Below are 19,257 nucleotides of genomic sequence, written 5' to 3' on the forward strand. Positions count from 1 at the left end.
TCGACAAAGCTTAAATGCTCTCCTCACACTCGGATGGTTGCTGTTCAATCAAGGGGAAAGTTCAGTCTCTGGAGAGAAATATCTTTATTGATTACTACACAGCAATTACATCGAAACACAGGCTAGTGGGTAAGACCTTTAAGTTCTTCTGTAACCTTATGACAGACGCTGAAGAATACCCACGTGTGCCCTTTCTGCTCCCACACCCTAGACATTCTGTGAAGTCCGAGTGTCTCCATCACACTTAGTGCTCACGTGCCCCGTTCCACAGGGATAGTCCCTGTCCCACCCAGAACATGTGTTAGGGACGATTCCCAGTACTCCGGCAGAGTACGGGTCCTCAAGCTTCTCTGTCTTTCCTGATTGCAAGTCATGCATCTGGTGAAGACGGTAAAATGGGCTCCGTGTTTGTAGAGTGCGATACACACTGTTAGTACTCCAAGAACAACAATCGGGTTTTTGTTTGTTTCGCTTTTAATACTATGCTACCTTTTCACATGCTGTTATTCTTAAATTTCAAGATTGGCTCCAAACCAAAATTTTAGCCGAGTAAAATATTAAGATCTTGAGAGCTGAAAGTTTCACTGCACACAGGCAAAGGTCTGAGTCCCTAAAAATGTACATGATGCTGTGGTTTGTTGATCCTTAAGCCGGCTCTGGATGACACAATATGCTCGCTCTTCCACTAGAGGGCACTCTAATAAACATATTAGACCAAGCAAGCAAGGCTTTCCACAATAAAAAGACAAATCAAACTTCAGAAACACATGAATGTATTGTGTACAATCAGTGTACATCATAAAAATGTATAAATACCTAATTAGGGGTTTATATGGTTGGGGAGAGTTATGACCACACAAGAAAATACACATTTTATTTTTTTTTATTGATTCACCCATCTATTCACTCATTTATGTATACAAACCATCACCTAGTAGACAAAAGGGTATCAGAACGAGAAAGCAATCTCAGAAATCATAAATGTTGTCTTTGTTTTACAGGTGGACACACTGAGGCCTGAAGAGGGGAAGTCACTTACCCTAGTCCATGTCATTAATTGATTCTGTGACCAGGATGAGACCTGAGATCCTCAAATTCACAATTCCATGCTCTATTGTCTATGTTAAATTTTAAAATATTCTGAAAGTTCAAAAAGGAATAAACTTCTGTTTCTGAGATTTCAGAAAACATCATCTTGCACTGTTGGTATGAAATAGTGTGTCCCATATTCCATTTGTCTTCTGCATTTTGCTTTTCCATGCTGTGTGTTTTGGACTCCTTGGGCTGGTCTCCTTCTCTCTGGGATGACCAGTTTCTGGTATTGGAAATCCAAGGGCCTTTGTCGGTGCTGGTGTGAGAAACGTCTGTCATATGGTAGTGCTGCATCTTCCCTTCAGCTTCCGAGAAAAAGCAAATGGCACTGCGCGTAATAACAACGTAGTGACACCTGTAATTAGGTAATGATGCTGTATCCTGGGAAAGCAATTCTCGTCCTGGAAAAGTCCAATTCTCGTTGGTAGACTTCGTAAAATTGAAATTCGTTTCTGTTCTCCAGAAGCTATAAATATGCATGCCTTTTCATTTTTAAGCCAGAAGGGAGTCCCTAAACTTCCCTTTTCTTACACTTGCACGTGCAATAATGATTTGGATGGAGCTCTTGCTTAAACAAAGAGCTTGAGAGTCTGACCTCAACGAACCCTGTGCAGAAGTGGAGCCTACTGCTTTGAGCGATGAGTGTACAAGTGGCATTCTCTTCCGCCACACACGCACACATCTCGAATCTTAAACTCTTTTAAGTGTGAGGTTTCCTGTGGTTGTTGAGAAACGATGGACTGAAGCTTGGTAATTCCATCTGTTTTCATGATCAACGGGAATCGTTCTGTCATTGACTCCGGGCCACGAACGTGGGTCAGAGATGAGCCCGATGTGAGTGTGTTAGTCACCCTCTGGGTGGTGTCATCCTAACTCTACTGGGCATGGCCTCTGCTCCCTCTGCCTGGGACCCTCAAGGAAATGATTGCCCCTCTGGCCACAGCGCTCACTCAACAGATCCTTGACGGATAGATGTGTGTGTGTGTGGATGGGCGAAATTCCAGTTCAATTTCTCCGGGATCTTAGCTAGTGTGAACATAAATTACACCGAATTCCAGAATGGAATCACTTGTAACAACGTATGTGGTGACCACAGATTTCAGAAATGAAAGCTGACTGATTTCTGTCTACTGTTATCACTTCCACACGAGATCAATGAGCAGAGGGTGAAGAAGATGAGAAAGGAAGTATTTGCTTCTCTCTCTCTGTGCCTGCTTCGATCCCAGTGCTTGCCATGATGGGTTCTAAGCAAGGATCTCCTTTCCCATGTCCTCCTGGGTGCTGGGCAGAGCGCAGGAGCAGGGGCTATCTCGTGTTTTACATAAAACCTCATTACTTCACACAATGCCTGGCTCAGGAGGAAAAGAGGAGGATAACCCAGGAAATGTTTGCTCAAAGAATGAAGGAAAGAAAAGCCTATGAAAAGAAAGGAAAAGTACGTGACTAGGGCAAGGGAAATATTTGCAAGACGCAAATATAGAAAATAGGCTGCCCAAGGAAGAAAACGTTGGCCCCAAATCTTTGGCTCAGTCGACACAGACATTCAGCCTCTCCTACTGGAATGAAATCTCGTAGAAACTCCATTCTCCTAACACTTAAATCATTTACAGCAGAACTTTTAGAGACGTACGTGTAAAATAAAGAAGCCCATCTGGTGTTATAAGTATGTATTTGGGGGGAAAAAAGCATAACACAAACAAAACACACCTATCACTTTTATTACACGATCTACAGAAAGCAAAGGTTTACAAAATCTTTTTAGTCAGAAAGTATATGAAAAAAGATTGATTTTTCCCAAGTGGAGGAGTAAAGAGACATGAGCAAGTATTTTTACATGAGATTTTTATGTTTATCTAACATGAGCTGAGGTTTTAAGAGGCTGGGAAACAGTAACTTGGCATACGGTTCTGTTCCTGAGGCCCCAGGGCTTGTTCTGGACATTTGCAGAGTCAACAAACCCCGAGGGCTCTAGTAAGCAGGGTAATTCCTATTATCCGCTCTGATCGCTCAGATCCGAGGAGCCTGGGGAGAGAGTCACACAACTCAGCCGGGTAGCTAATCTTCCTTAGCTTTGTAGGACCCTTATTGTCTACCTCCTTCTGCCCCAGACGGAGCACAGAGTTCAATGCCTCTCCCATAACCGGATCTTCACACGGCCATTTGCCCCTCCTCCACTCTTCCCAGAGCACAAACTCTTGCGAGCAAACTCCTCTTCGGGCACTTTCTCCTCTTAGCCTGGTGTGTTAGTATCCAGAGTCCAAGCCATCCATTATTACTCTCTTCTACCCACAACTCTCATTGGTATAGCCCTTTCCACTTTAGAAGGTGCTAATACTATACACTGTTATTTAAAAGAAAGAGAGAAAGCACGAGCAAGCACGAGAGAGCTGCCAGGGGCTCATTCCTCACTACCCGGCACAGAGGAACCTGAGCCTCCTCACGTCTCCCAGCCTCAGAACTGGTTTACAGGAAATGCACGGGACGGACAAATGTGTGAAATGATACCAAGTGGGCTCCAGCAGTTGAAGGAGAGAAAATTTCCAGGATGCGTGACCTGGTCTATTTAATAACTGGTGTGCAAGAAGGGGAAGGAGGAGCTGTTACAGGTGAACAGAGACTGAGGGACAAGTCGATCAGAGGCGGCGTATGGATTCTGCTTGGCTCCCAGTTTAAACAAACTCACTGCCAAAAGACATTTTTCAGGCAATCTTGGAAATTTCAAAACCACCTCAATGTAAGATGATATTGAGGAATTCCTGTTAATTTTTTCAGTTAACCAGAAGTTTATTTAAAAAAGATTATTGTTGGGGTGACTTGGTGGCTCAGTTAAGCGTCTGAGTGTTGATCTCAGCTCAGGTCTTGATCTCAGGGTCGTGAGTTCAGGCCCTGCGTTGGGCTCCATGCTGGGCATGAAGCCTACTTAAAAAAAAAAAGATTATTGTTAATCTTTATAAAATGGATATTGTAGTTATGTTTAACAATTTGAAGTGTAAATGGGAAGAAGTACAGTAAAACCAAACAGGTTTGGAGGTGAGCATTTGGGGTGATATGATGACAAGGTATGGGTGAACTAATGGCAGTGAGGGATGGCTCACTAGACTGGCAGTCACTCTGCAGCATTAATGGCAGTCCATTCAAGGAGCAGAACTTCCTATCAGTCCTTGCCCCAGTATCTGCTGGTTCAAAATACTAAGTAACCATAATGCAGGGCACTCAGAGAGAAAGGGGGTCATTTTTTAGTGCTTTCCGAGGAAACAATAGACTTGGAAAACAATGTCATACACATGGAAAACAATGTCATTCTAAACTTTCAGAGTCGCTTTGCCTAGATAGACCATGCACACTTTCATCCTCACAACATTCTCATAATGCAAGGGAAAAAAAGGACAATAGTAAGATCTATGGAACAGAAAGTTGGTGTTTTATTAAAATAGGTTGCCAGAAGTTAATTGACTCCCATTTGTCTTTTCAAGCTTAGAAAGAGCCAGCCAAGAGGCCTCTTGGGCAAAGAGGCAGGCCACACTCGCAGAGCCTAATGCTGCTACTTGATCCATAATACTTCCTGCTGATGGCCAAGCCCTTTAAAAAAAAAAAAAGAAAAGAAAAGAAAGAAAGAAAGGCTGAGCAGAGAACAGTGCAGGGTCAGGACAGCTGCTGGCAAGGGAAGGTGTCCTGCCCCCAGAGGCATGCGGCCGACTCCACCGCCAGACTGCTGAGCAGTGCTGGGCTGCCACACTGTTAGTAGGACTCAGAGACTCAGACCGTCCCAAGTTGCTGCTCATGGCCACCCTGTTCCGGGTTGGCCTAGGCCTTGGGTTGACATGCCCACCAGAGAGTAGACAATCAGCCAGATGGTGCCAAATGTGTCCTCATCTCCTTTCCTCCTTCTGTTGAGTCTCATGCTCCAGTCAGTCTTGTATCTCCCACTTGCACAATGGGAAAGAGACACGCTACTTGGTTCTCTGCTATCTGCCCCAGCACAAGTGTAAGTATACCCAGAGGTCTCTTCCTGAGGTTCACTTGGCAGCAAGGCACCAAGGAGAATCAAGAAAACTTCTGCAGAGGAGCTGTCATCATTTCTTTTCAACAACACTTATAGTCCAGTGCTGTGGGCTAAACACTAAACCCATTAGAAAACAGAGCAGATAAAAACAGTCATCTTTGATTTGCACTGGGTAAGGACAACTGAATTACAAAAAATTGAAGCAAAGTTTTAAAAAATTGACATACTTAAATATTACAGGATCATTATTGCAAACACAAAGGGTAGTCAAGTGCTTTACAAATGAAATGCTCCCTTTAGGCTAATTGCAAATTTGCAATGGGGCTTCTAGAGAAGGGGCTGATCCTCAGGGCCTATTGCTAACTGTTGGACGTATCACAGACAAGCCCCTGAATCTTTTACTTCACACACACCTGAAGACCATGGAACACCTTGGAAATACTAATGTACTCTCATCAGTTTCCATTATTAATACATAGACATACCAACCCATGGGATTATCATCTACATATCATGAATTATAGCCATAATTTGTCTTACCAAGATTTAACAATGTAATAAATATTCTTTAAATCATTCTAGAACAATGCTTATTCTACCTGGACATACTCAAAATGTACTTCAAATATTCAACCAGACAGAGTGTCACTTCTGCGTAGTGAATTTATACCACGACACTTCGGCATCACTTCCTCTCATTCAGGGGAATTCCAACACAGCTTTATTCTGGCAGTGATACCCAGATTCCTACAGATTACCGTACTATACTCTGTCCTAGGACTCCGTCTGTTTTTAAGGCACCTACAAAGTTTATCAAGGAGAAAAACATTCTATATAGAAAATAGCAACAACGGTACTTTTCTATCTCACTCACGAAGGCCAGGTTTGGTTCAGATACCAACCAGAAGGAGATTCTTTCTTTCACTGCTCCCAATAAATAAATCCATCAAGACTGTATCTGAAATTAGCATGGTTTCAGGATCTGGGCAATATTGGGTCCCATAATGTCCTGGCTACAGAAGGTAGATCTGAAAAATTTTAAGGGGGAAAAAAAAGGATATTAAAATGATTTTAGGGGGAAAAAGAGACATGGTAGATCTAATTTAATGAGTAATTATTATTTTATAAACAGTTTTGCAAATACAATGTTCATTTCTTAAATAAGTTTCCATTTCTTTAATAATAAAATTTCAAGATGTACAAATTTTTATACAAGTTGCAAATTTCAAGTTACATGTAGGTTTCAAATACCATTAAACATTGAAATTCTGTTTGAAAATACAAGGGAAAAAGTAATACTTACTCGTACCCATATTTTCCAGATATATCTGTCACCACTTCTGCTCCCAGCTTATTCTGAGAAGGCCCAAACAAATGTTCCTTCCACATGAACTCCATATTTGTTACATTTCCAACATTAACGTCTGCATCAATTAATTTTGTGTAAGTCATTCCTGGCTTAAGTGTTCCACTGTAAACAGAAAAATAAGACTCATAAGCTCACACTGGGTCTTCTCGATGCTGCACTGAAGCCACGCGTGGGTACCATGAAAGAGAGAGTTGCATCCGCCGACATTTGCTTACAGATGTATTCTTTTCGTTTCCGTCAATCAGCATCTTGGAATAGCCGCGTTCTGAAGCTTGAGAGGAAGGGTGAGGTAAATGGGAAGCTTGACTAGTCGATGTTGGGGAATGCCTAGAGAGGCGTTATCTTGACCAGATCTCCATAACGGAAGGTCTGGTCTTGGCTTCCTAGTCTCAGAAACCAGATTTTATGACACCAGGAAATGAACAAACTTTCAATGAGGAGCTAAATTCACAGAAAACTGATCTCTCTATTCCCAAGGGGGAAATGCTTTCTTTTTATTAACCAAAATGTCCTCCAACTCTCTCCCTGGTCACTTCTTTATCTGCATGAAAAGAACCATGTGACCAAACTAGTCATCAAAAGATGTTTTGGTGAGCATGCCACCAGAGCAGAGGGAAGTGGATTATCTTGGGGCACAAGGCACACCCTTTCCAAGCCCAAATTAGACCAGATGTGATTTCCCTCTTCCTGCTGTTTCCTTCTTCCATCGTTCATGTATTGTCTGTCTCCTCTCCCTGGAAGAAAAGCTCCACAAGGACAGGACCGGTGGCTGGATTCTTAGCAATCCGAGCAATCCCTGGCACACCGTGGGCATTTACCTGTCTGCTGAGTGAATGAATGAATGTTGCTATTCCTAGGGCCTGTCTTACTCTATTCCATATAGAATTAACTGCTTTCATTACCAGAAGGCAACTTTTCTTCCAGCTTTCTTAGGGAGAATCTCCCTACTGCTCCCTGATCCGCCTTCACTCAGTAAATCTACTGTGTAGACCTTCATAACGGTGTCATTAGAAGCCCACGTGACTGAGATATAATCCACAGGGAGGGACCAGACTCTTGATGCTTGACTGAAAAATAGGAATAGAGAGCGTGCAGATGCATTTATCTGACTTCATTTCAAGATGGGACATCTGCTGTGAACTAGAGATCCTGAATCATTCTTAACAGGATTGGTGGCTATGAGACAAGATGACGAACGGCTTCCTTAGATATTTGGAAAAGAAATGCAGACATGTCAAAATATTTTACCATTTTTAAAAGATCTTATTTATTTATTTGAGAGAGTGCGCATGCATGCGGGCTCTAGGGTGAGTGAGGGCGAGGGGCAGAGGGAAAAGAATCTCAAACAGACTCCCTGCTGAGCACAGAGCCCCACGTGGGGCTCCACCTCAAGACCCTGAGATCATGACCGGAGCCAAAACCGAGAGCCAGACGCTCAACCAACTGAGCCACCCAGGCGCCCCCAAATATTCTTACGAATTTTTATTTGTTCCCACCTGCCCCAGGTCAGAGGCCTTCCTGCAGGGCTCTAACTGCCCAGCCTTAGGCAATAGTGAGCCTCAGAGCCTCCAGCACACAATCGATCTTAGGGAACTGCTCTCAGAGAACGAGCTTAATGGAGACACAAAGAACACGTGCAAATGATGTATGTTAAGACAGGGAAGGGTATTTGGAACAGAGGAACAGCATGAGTGAAGTTGGGAAGAGAGGAAAAGGTGGGATCTAGTCAATGCAGGGTAGTGTAATCACGGTAATCTGGCTGCGCTAAAGATGAACACACCAGATGGTGGGAGATGGGGCTGGAAAGGTGGGCTGGGCCTGTGCATTCACTGGGGTCCAGCGGATCACAGACCAAACCCATAGTTGCAGGCAGGTGCACTGAGGCAGGATGATGTGCACACACGGCCAGAAGGATTAATCTGATGCATTCTTCGACTGACAAAATAACCACAGAAATCTCTTGTTTTTCATGCCTCTGCCCACTCTTTGAAGATGATGGAAAGCAAAGAGGCAAAAATCTAATCCATTCATTGGTTTGCAAAATGGTAGCATCCAATTAGTGTGCATAACCTTAATTCAGAAATGGATTACAGAATTAAACAACGTAAGTGAAATCTCTAATACGAAAATGCTAAGGCTGACCGAAGAAAAGGTTAAAGGAAACTCAAGATAAAAGGGACTTTAGCCAAAGGTACACAGTGAACGTCTCTGCTGAATCATTCCCACCTTTGACTATTTCAACACGTGTCCTATATCTGTGTGTGCTACTCACACAGCTTATTAGAAATCTGGCCATTTACATATATGTCTTATTCCATAAGTAATTTGAATCTATACAAACCGAAACACATGTGAATTCGTATAATGTTAATGGGCCAGATTAACAATAACTCTCGTTTATTATCCACTTGCCTTAACGATCTACAGCTATAATTTTATGCTATCACTTTCTGACCTTTTCTGTTTGTAGGTGGAACTGCAGAGACAATAGATCCTATGATTTCTATTTTATATCTGGAAAGCCGGAAGTGAAAAGAAACATCAAATATGTCATGACAGCCTGAAGCATTCCGCTGTCGGAAAAGCCCGAGCTGCTGACTGAGCCAGTCTGAGTAAGTGCCCAGCACTGTGCCACCTGCCGCTTCCTCGTCCTTGGCCCTTGCCTACCTGGCCATCACAAACTCCTCCGTGTCCCCAGTTGTTCCACTTACACGGAGAAACAGGGTCCCTTGAGTGACATTGTTTCCATCAAGTTTGACAGATAATTTGTGACTCCAACCTGGAAATTAAAAAAAAAAAAAAAAAAGAACGAAAATGAAGAGGTGAAAACACAAGAAAAGCATGACCTCCTGGGCACTTTGACGTGAACACAACTTTCAGCCTTGAACGAGGCTGCTTGTGTTCACGAAAAAGCAACTTTATATAGCTTGAGTGAATCTGGTAAAAAACCACATTTAAAAATACATATACATGTACATGAGTTCATTTTGTGAAAGTAAATAGTGTCATGATATTCTTTAAAGAAAATTCTTTAATTTTCCAGGCATTTTTATGACTTTTCAAAGTGGAAGTGTGTGTTTTCCTCCGACTATTACATTTGTATTCTGCAGCATGTATACTTTGCACGGCCAGGTTTTTATTGGCCATGGTTTGGCAACTAACCCAGAATAAATCTAGAAAGCCTAGCAGGCAAGAGGGTCTGTGTCTTTTAGAATGGGAGGTGAACTGAGTTGTCCCTTCCTCTCCCGTGGGGCTCTGCACTCAGAAAGCCCAGTTAGCCCAGGTCTGGGGCAGCACAGAGCCTGCCAACAGGGCAAATCCCTTGCAAGTGGCCAAGTGTCACTTTTAAAAAATCTGGAACGAAACAGATCTTTCATTGTGAATTCTGAAATTGCTGTATGTTTAATAACACATTGAAAAAAAAATGCAGTTCTTCCTACAATTGTTTGAAAAACGTCTGGAAGGGGAAAAAAATCTCCAGAGAGAATTTCCAATTCCTGAGTTAATTGTTGCCAGAGTTCCTCCCTCCTCAGCCCACCCACTGCCACCTCTGCACGGAAGCCCCTCTCCCCGGGCTCCCAGTGACGGCACCAGCGCTCTATCCCATGAGCCCTGGGGACTGTTTCATCTGACCTGTCAGCATATTTGCTGCAGTGGCTCCGTCCTCCCTTCCTCACTGTCTTTCACTGGCTCCTCTTACCGCCCTCCACGCTGGTTTACCTTCTCTCTCTGAAAGAGACTGAGACCTTCCTCGGTCTCCTTTGCAGGTTCTCTTTCTCTGCTCTCTTTCTTCTCATCTGACACACTTTTCTTGGCTAATTCCGTCATCCGCCTCCACAGCCCTGACGGCTGTCTACATGCAGGTTTATCTCTAAATCGTTAACTGTACATCACATCGGTAGCCCGTATCTCTGACGGCCTTGTGGGTGCACACCCCCCCACGTCCCAAGGCTTTGAAAAACCTGGTAAGTTAGAAACTGAACCCATCAATTTCCTCCAAGCCAGCCTTTCTTCCTGTGTCATCAAGGTCAGTGAATGGAACAACGTCCAGTGAGCCACAATCATCCTTGACTTCTCCACTTTTGGCATCCCTCACATCCATTCACCAGGTTCCATTTTGCTTCTACCTCCCACCCATCTCCGTACTCTCTCCCCATCTCCCACCTTTCTGTCCAGCTTTACTGAGACATAAACACTGTGGACGCGTACACCTTGACATACATATAACGATATATTGTGAAATAATTAGCATTATAAGGTTAATTAACATCCCTCACCTTCCCTGTGGTGAGGCAACACTTGTCCTAACAGGTCATTCTGCCTCCATCTTGTCTCCCTCTAATCCATGCAGCAACAAGAACGACTTTTTAAGAAACCAGTCTGATAATCTTAACACCTTTTGGTGGCTTTCCAGGAGCTCATAAAGTCCGAACTCACCACGTGGCTCACGATTTCATTATTTGCCTTAATTTACTTCTCCTGCCTCATCTCATATTTCTCTCCTCCTGGTCTCCACAGTCCCGGCAGGGGGTTCTTCTTTCTCTCAATCTCTCTCACCTCCAGGCACCGACCCACGCTGTTCCTTCTACTTGGAATGCTCCCATTCCTTCTCCCTCTGACTCATCTTCCAGGAGTCTGCTCAGAAATGACCTTCCCTCAGAAAGCTCCACTGACTTGGTTCTAGAAGACCTTCCTTTGCACGTCTCTTAGCACAACATTTATTACCCAGGATTGAAACTCCCCACTAGTCTAAACTCCCTGTATTGCTCCTCACTATATCCTCAGAGTCTGGCCCAGTGCCCAGTTATCTAGTAGACACTCAGTAAAAACTGTTGAATTTTTAAAGATAAGTACCTTAAAGCATTACAATAAAACTGAGCTACAATACTTACGGGCAAATGGGGAAAGAGACCCTGTGTTTAAAAAATAATATGATCTATTAGGCTGCATATTTTTGAAGTGAAATCTATCAGCAAAATGACCCATTGTTGGGCAACCTTCTTTGGGACAACGGAAGCAATTTCCCTGGTGACAGAAAATAAGAGGTAGGTTAGAAATATAATTAGAAATGTTGACTTTCAACAAACTTTTTTTTTTTTTAAGATTTTATTTATTTATTTGACAGAGAGAGACAGCCAGTGAGAGAGGGAACACGAGCAGGGGGAGTGGGAGAGGAAGAAGCAGGCTCCTAGCGGAGGAGCCTGATGTGGGGCTCGATCCCAGAACGCCGGGATCACGCCCTGAGCCAAAGGCAGATGCTTAAGGACTGTGCCACCCAGGCGCCCCTCAACAAACTCTTGATACATTATTAAACTATAATAAATCTTTGAAATTTAAATAAAGCGTATGCATTTAAAAATGGCTAAGTTGCCTAATAGGCCACCCTGTCTTCAAAAACAAACAAAATAAAACAAAAACAACTGAGGGGGAAAAAATGGTCTATTAGAAAAATGAGTAAATGCTATGAATAGATAATCCCCGGAAGAGGAAAATCAGATAGTTGGTAACTATGTAAAAAGCTGCTCAATCTCACTAGTTGTCAGGAATGTGCTAATGAAAGCAACACACAATTTCATACTTAACAGATTTGCAAAAATTAAAACAAGTTGCAACATCAAGTAGTGGTGAAGACAAGTGTGGGATTCTCATTTGCTCCTGACGGGAATGTAAATTGAGGGATGTTGCAGACAGCAATCTGGTAACGTCTAACAGAGACAGAAATGTGGGGCCCTGGGTGGCTCAGTCCGTTAAGCGTCCGACTCCTGATTTCAGCTCAGGTCATGATCTCGGGGTGGGATCAAGCCCCGCGTGGGGCTCTGCTTGTCCTTCTCCCTCCGCTCCTGCTTTCACTCTCTCTCTCAAATAAAGAAAAACAATCTTTTAAAAAAAGACAGAAATGCACTTAGGCTTTGACAATTTCACTTGTACTACGCCCTATAATGAAGCTTCCCCACAAGCACACTAGCAGACACACAGGAGTGTTTACCGCAGAACTGCTTTTAATAACAAACGCTGGAAACAACCAAAATGCTGTTAGTAAGGGAATGAAGAAATAAATTGTGACCGATTCCTATAAAATAAACACATTAGATCTACATATATCAATGTAGCTCTCAAATTTATAAAATTTAACAAGAAAAAAAGCAAATCCAGAAAGATACAGTGTAATACTATTTATCTGATACATGCAGGATTCACTACAAGCCCTGCCTCAGGGGAGGGTGTTAAGGGAATAAAAGGGAATCAAATTTTATCTGTACATTTTATTCTTTTTTTAAATTTTTATTTTTTAAAGATTTTATTTATTTATTTGACAGAGAGCTAGAGAGAGCACAAGTAGGCAGAGCGGCAGGCAGAAGGAGAGGGAGAAGCAGGCTCCCCACTGAGCAGGGAGCCTGAAGTGGGGTTCGATCCCAGGACCCCGGGATCATGACCTGAGCCGAAGGCAGACGCTTCACTGACTGAGCCACCCAGGCACCCCATATCTTTTACATTTTAAAATCTAAAGCAAAACTAATAAAGTGTTAACTTAAAAAAAAATCTGGGTAGCAGTATTTGAATATTTGTTATTTTAGGTTTTGAAATTTCAGATTTATAAACCATGGACATTTAGGCTAGGATTATAGTAAAACATTCCATGTAAAACTATGTTTAATGAAGCAAACTTGTAACAATAATAAAAGGGCTCATATTTATTAAGGGCTTACCACATGCCAGGCACTTTTTAAGCACTTTATCTGCATTTAACTAATTAATCCTCACAGGCCTTTTTATTATTACAGTGCTTTTAGCCTCCCTAGCTAACAGATGAGGAAACCAAAGGGCAGAGCAGTTAAAGAATTTGTCCAATGATGCGTGTTGAGTAAGTGAGGGAGCAAGGATGTGAACCAGACAGCCTGGTACTACAATTCCTCCTTCATTTTATTTTATTTACTTTTTATTTTATTTTATTTTATTTTATTTTATTTTATTTTATTTTATTTTGTTTTATTTTATTTTATTCCATTCTGTTCTGTTCTATTTATTTCATTTCACTTCCTTTTTATGACTGTTTGGGGAGAAACACAATAAAACATGTCAAGGAAATTGACACGATGTTCTCTAGTTTGTAGCCATAATTAGCATCCATGTGGCACAGGAGCCTCGCTTCGCCCATCTCGCAGACTGTAGCCCATTATCTCTGACTATACTGTGACTCTGAGGGCCTCTTCCACCTGCCTTCAGTATAGTCAGTGCCAAGATCCCTTTAGCCACTCAGAGCAGCATCTGGGGCTGGAAGAAGGAGGAGGCAGCATTGGTTATTGGGGAAAGGCCAGGGTTTGGCTGGCAAGCTTCCCGAGCACAGCAGTTCACCAGGGCGTGCCGTGAGTAAGAACAACTGGCTCGGGAGACGGAGAAGGTGGCCAGAGGGCATCCAGTCACCTTGCTCTGTTTAAGAGGACGGAAGCGGCTTATTCCTGTCCCAGCACTGCACTTACGCACCAAGTGCTGTTACTTAACAATAAATTCCAGCTGGAAACCTCACATTTTCTACCCTGATGAAACAGGGAATTAGGTCTCTGAAGCATAAGAAGGAAAATCTTTCCACTTCCCACTACAAAATAGATTTTCTTTCTCCTTTTCATAGTGATAACCAAATGAAAAATACATTTAGCTCAGATCTGGGACCGTGCGTTTTATGACTCAAGCAAAATCAGATTTGGTATTTTGTCCCTTATTGATCTGTGTGGAACTCCTGTGAGCTATCTGTGCCTTAGTTCGGCCCTGTATAAATAATTAAATTCTAATAAAATAATTTTCACGTTCCAAGTAAATAGTAATATGTTTGGTTGTAGCTATTGATTGGTTCAGCCTTTTCGGGGCATCTTTGAAGATGACATTTAAAATATATACACAGAAAAATTCTGCCCTGGACTTGTGCCTGTTACACAGTAGCATCTAATTACTGCATAACAAATGGCCCCAAACGCAACATTGGATATAATCTTCAAAAGAGCTGAAACAACCAGAATACAAATAGTTGGTTTAGTTATTTAAGCCCTTCAGCAATCCAGCTACTGTTCAGTACTCCGCATAGAGAAAGAATCTATTATTTCCCAAAATGGCAGATGCATTTTTTTGCCACATACTCAAAGCACTAATTTTTAGTTGGCTGATCATGGTTCAAAAAATGACTTGCTAATGAAATTCCACTGCAAAACACTTTACTTACGGCTTTGAAAGATTTGTAGGATCTACAAGGATAAGCAATAAATGCTTCAGGATTGAGAACGCTTTCAGTATAGAAGCGATGACTTCGGGCATGGTTGCATTCAAAGAAGGAAGTCACTTCTGTGAAGACAGTTTCCAGTTAATTGAGAGCAATAAACGGATTAACTGATAACTAACAGTACGAACCATTTCTTAGAAAAGTAACTTAAAACAACAGATTCTTGACTTGGGAGGTCTAGACAGCCAGACTTTGTGTGTAGGCTTGGATACTGCACAACATTTATCAATAGCACGTATCATTTTCTTTGTACCAAAGAATTCTTTGTGTGACCCTCAAGCGACATTCAAGCAGGATAAATAAACAAATGCAACTGTAAATGACTCTGTGTTCTGCTACTATTATCTTCAGCACTTCCCCGGGTCTTTGACCTAGAGCTTGAAAGCACTTAGAGCTTTCTGTATCCTTGTGCGCACAGCATCTTCTCCGTAGACCCATTCGTTCACTGTCTCCCTGTTTCTGCAGGAAAGCTGATCTGCCTCCTGTTCAATCACAACACAGCCAGCAACACCCTCAATGAGCTTTGAGGTGTGACAAGTGCGAAGTATTATTAAGAATGCTACAGACAAGTTAGTTTTGTCATTGTTAGGCATGATATTATGGGCACTAATAGTTTGGATTTTTACAATAATAAATAAGATAGATCTAAATACATTCGTGCATTCTGAAGTTATCATAGCATTCTAGTCATTTATGCTCTTTATCTTCTATAGCAACGTCTCTAGTGTCTGCCATGGACTATTCTTCCAATGACCTACACAACTTGGTTGATCTTTGAGAAACTAGATTTTGTTTTAGTATATGTGGTAGATCATTATACTGTAATAGTGACCTCCAGTGAGTCACTCTTTTTTAGGTCCTCACCCCTTTGCAATAACAAAACAGATTACCATTCCTCCCTTCAAGAGCAAGGAGTCTTTTTTTTTTTTTCATTCCCCCCACCCCACCCCACATTGCAAGCTAGTCCTGTGACTTGCTTTGACCAACAGAACATGGAAGAATTGACCCTGTGCAATTTCAGGTCCTCAGTCTTAAAAGACCTTCTAGCATACACTCTTGCTTTCTTATAACCCAGCTTTTCTGTTAAGAAATCCCGGTTAACTGCCTGGGAAGAAAGGTCCTGAAGGAGAACAGACCACTTAAAGAGAAGAACCAGTACCAAGAACCCAGACGCGGAAGACCATGTTGAATCTTCCCACCTAGCTTAACCCAGTGTAGACCCCAACTGGATGCAATCACAGGACTCACATTGCAGAGCAAAGTCTCTGCAGAACTCTGCCTGAATCTTGACCCTGAGAACAATGGGCAATAAAACCATTGTTCTTTTAAGCCATTCTGGCTTGTCATGCAGTAGATAACTGAGACAGGGTAACTTCAGAAAGCAGAGATCAATAATTGGCATCATCTTTTTTTAAACAAGGCCATCTCTTACATCAGGTTTTTTTATTCAGATTTATATTCACAATTAATTGTAATGTAGACAAGATGGTTCGTTAGCATCTGGGAAATATAACTTTTAGAAGTAAGTGATTTCTTAGTAATAAATATAATGTAAATTCGAATATCTTAATGTCTTCAAACTCATCTAAATCATAACATGAATGATACACATACTTTAAATAAAGTTGTAGGAAATTTTATAACGTCTTAAAATGATAGCTTGTGATAAATGTATTTTACTTCAATTAATTCTTTACAGAATTTCAAATGTTCTGTGTATGTATACAAGTTAAAAAAGAAATATTATGATCTATATTTTATACTAATAGAAAGGATTTTAAGTCATAATATGGAAAATAAGAAGAGAAGTTTTATAATAGGTCTTATTGGAATGAATTTTGCTTATCTCTTCTAGCTGGAATTGGCTTTCTCATTTTGAGTGTCTGTAATTCACCAGTTATATTGTTTCTTTTCTTCAGTGGGCATGGCAAACAGATACTTCTAATCACATTTACTCTTCAGAACAGATATTGAAACTTTGCAATTTGTCTCTAGAGAAGAGGACATTCCAACTACTCTCAATGTCATGATCTGTGTATCTTCCCACTATACCAGCCAATTGGAAGATCAAATAATTACATCATCGAGAGACTCTGACCATGTGGAATCAGATGGTGAGATATTTAGAGTCATCCATTAATTATCATATCATCATACATTATATTATTATGTATTTTATATATTATGTATGACACATTTCATTATTTACATTACATGATGATGATATGTAGATCCAGAGAATAATGAATTCCCAAATAATAACTTTTGGTGCCTTATTACCAGGCACTCTATAGACACAGTTGTTACTGGAAACTATTATAAAGGGTTAAATACTATTTGTTTAATTTGTGATTAATTTAATATATGATCCATAGTGATTCTGTTAAAAAGTAAATCAAACTGTACCTCTTTTTTGCTCCAAATCCTCCCATGTCTCCCATCTCACTTGAGTAAAGCTGAAATCTTTACAATGGTCCATAAAGCCCTGTATCTTCCCCCTCTGCCCTCTAACCTCATGTCTATTACTCTCCTCTTTCAATTCACTCCAGCCACAGTAGGATCCTCACTGCCATGAACTTCCCAGGCAGGCTCCTGCCCCAGGCCCTTTACACTGGCTGTCCCCCACCCACTGGCCTGGAATGCCTTTCTCCCAGGTATCCACATGGCTAACTCCTTTAGGTCATCTTTTCAGTAAGGACTCCCTGGCCACCCTATCAAAAATCTCCTTTTCCCACTCGACCCCCACTATCACCAACACCTTACATTTCATTCCATGCTTTATTTTGTTTCCTTACTCTATTGTTTTTCTAGCACACTAGAATATTAGTTCCATCATGGAGGGGTTTTTGTCTTTTGTATTCATCCCTACATCTGCTGTCCCTAGAATAATGCCTGGCACATAGTAGGCACTCAATACATCCTGCTGAATGAATAAGCATATCCTCCCTGTTTACACTGAGTGACTACAATATGCTAGATATTCTGATAGGCCCCGGGGGATACGAACATAACTAAGACATGGACCCTAATCTCGCAGCTCTCACAACTGGTGGGAGCTTTATACATGTGATTGTGTTTTGGGCTAAAGTATATTTTTATATTATATTATGTGCAAAATGGTATGGATCCTATCCAAGGAGGGAGCTGAGTGAATGTATAATATCCTCCTTCATATTTTAGAAAGTATTTACCTTCTTTGTAAGCATTGAAATCAAAGTTAAATAAAGGTGTTATTAAGTCTTCACATCCTGGCATGTGCTTCCCTCCATTTGGGTAAAAGTCAAGGTGACCACAAGCGTTAATAGTTCCAGCACCTGAAATAGATAAAAGCAGGATAAATGCTTCTAAAATTCTTTTCCATGCTTCAGTGTAGTTTGTTTGTATCGAAAACTTACCAAACTCAAAGAGCAAGCGAACTGCATTTGTATGAATGACATCGACAAAGTCGGCATCCGAGGGGTCCAACCTAACTTCATTTGGAGTATTGTGGAAATATGGCCCGGCTGGGTCCAACCCTGGGAAAAAGCATGAATGTCCATTAAACCAAGACATGTTCTATCCAAGAGTACATTCTTAGTGTTGTTATTTTGGAAGGATAGATGGTGAGGGCAAGGTATTCTTTCCTTTATGATTTATACAGGTCAAACACCACCCAAGACAAAGTGTAGATACATAAATTGAGTGGATACATGCAGGTCTCTATACATTATAATGTCAGATTCCTATACACAAGTAAGGCTGTGTCCAGACAATGCAAAATAACTAACAAAGTCAGAAGAATCAAATTCCAGGGTATGTATAGGGATTACCATCTACATAATTAAGGTTATGGATTGCAGACGATTTCAAAAGCAACATCTGTATGCAAAAATATAGATAAAAATAAAAGATAAGGGGCACCTGGGTGGCTAAGTCATTAAGCGTCTGCCTTCGGCTCAGGGCGTGATCTCAGAGTCCTAGGATCAAGCCCCACATCAGGCTCCTCTGCTGGGAGCCTGCTTCTTCCTCTCCCACTCCCCCGCCTGTGTTCCCTCTCTCACTGGCTGTCCTTCTCTCTGTTAAATAAATAAATAAAATCTTTAAAAAATATAAAATAGAATAAAGGTTAAGAGCTCTTCAATATGTAAACACGAATCTATGAAGCAACACACTTAAGCTTAGTTTTCAGCTGTGGCTCATTTAGTTCCACTTCATCATACTACAAATGAAGAGCCTGACATCCCGTGAAGTGAAGTGATTTGACAAGGCCGCCATATATTGGAGGCAAAATGGACTAGGAGCCCAAGTGTCTAGACCCTCAGCCCACTGTCTCCTGTTCAAATATCTAATAAAGAAAAAGGTAAGAGATCTAGAGGTCTCTAAGATGTTATGACCACTCACATGTCCACTCATGTATACATCTGACATTTATTTATCAAGCACGTACTACATGCCAGGAACTAGGTTCAGCACTTGGATACAAGGAATAAGGCCTAGCTTTGTCCTCACAGAGCTTTGTGTTTGATGGGAAAGGCACCTTGATCC

At 41.5% G+C, this 19,257-nt stretch overlaps 1 protein-coding gene across 1 annotated transcript in view; it reads right to left on the bottom strand.

Moving 5' to 3' along the window:
* Nucleotides 1-6,059: 6,059 nt before the first annotated feature.
* The window catches only part of PNLIPRP3 (pancreatic lipase related protein 3), a 33,569-nt gene continuing 20,371 nt past the window's right edge, over nt 6,060-19,257 (bottom strand). Inside the window, exons 6-12 of the mRNA XM_045802836.2 lie at nt 18,129-18,248; nt 17,925-18,047; nt 14,677-14,795; nt 11,357-11,489; nt 9,132-9,243; nt 6,399-6,566; nt 6,060-6,123 (exon numbers count right to left, since the gene is read on the bottom strand). Of these exons, the coding sequence (XP_045658792.2) occupies nt 6,060-6,123; nt 6,399-6,566; nt 9,132-9,243; nt 11,357-11,489; nt 14,677-14,795; nt 17,925-18,047; nt 18,129-18,248 (839 nt within the window). The remainder of the gene's footprint in view (nt 6,124-6,398; nt 6,567-9,131; nt 9,244-11,356; nt 11,490-14,676; nt 14,796-17,924; nt 18,048-18,128; nt 18,249-19,257) is intronic.

Source organism: Ursus americanus, chromosome 6 (assembly GCF_024610735.1).
Source record: "Ursus americanus isolate L20-20 chromosome 6, mUrsAme1.1.p, whole genome shotgun sequence".
In the NCBI taxonomy this organism is placed as follows: Eukaryota; Metazoa; Chordata; class Mammalia; order Carnivora; family Ursidae; genus Ursus; species Ursus americanus.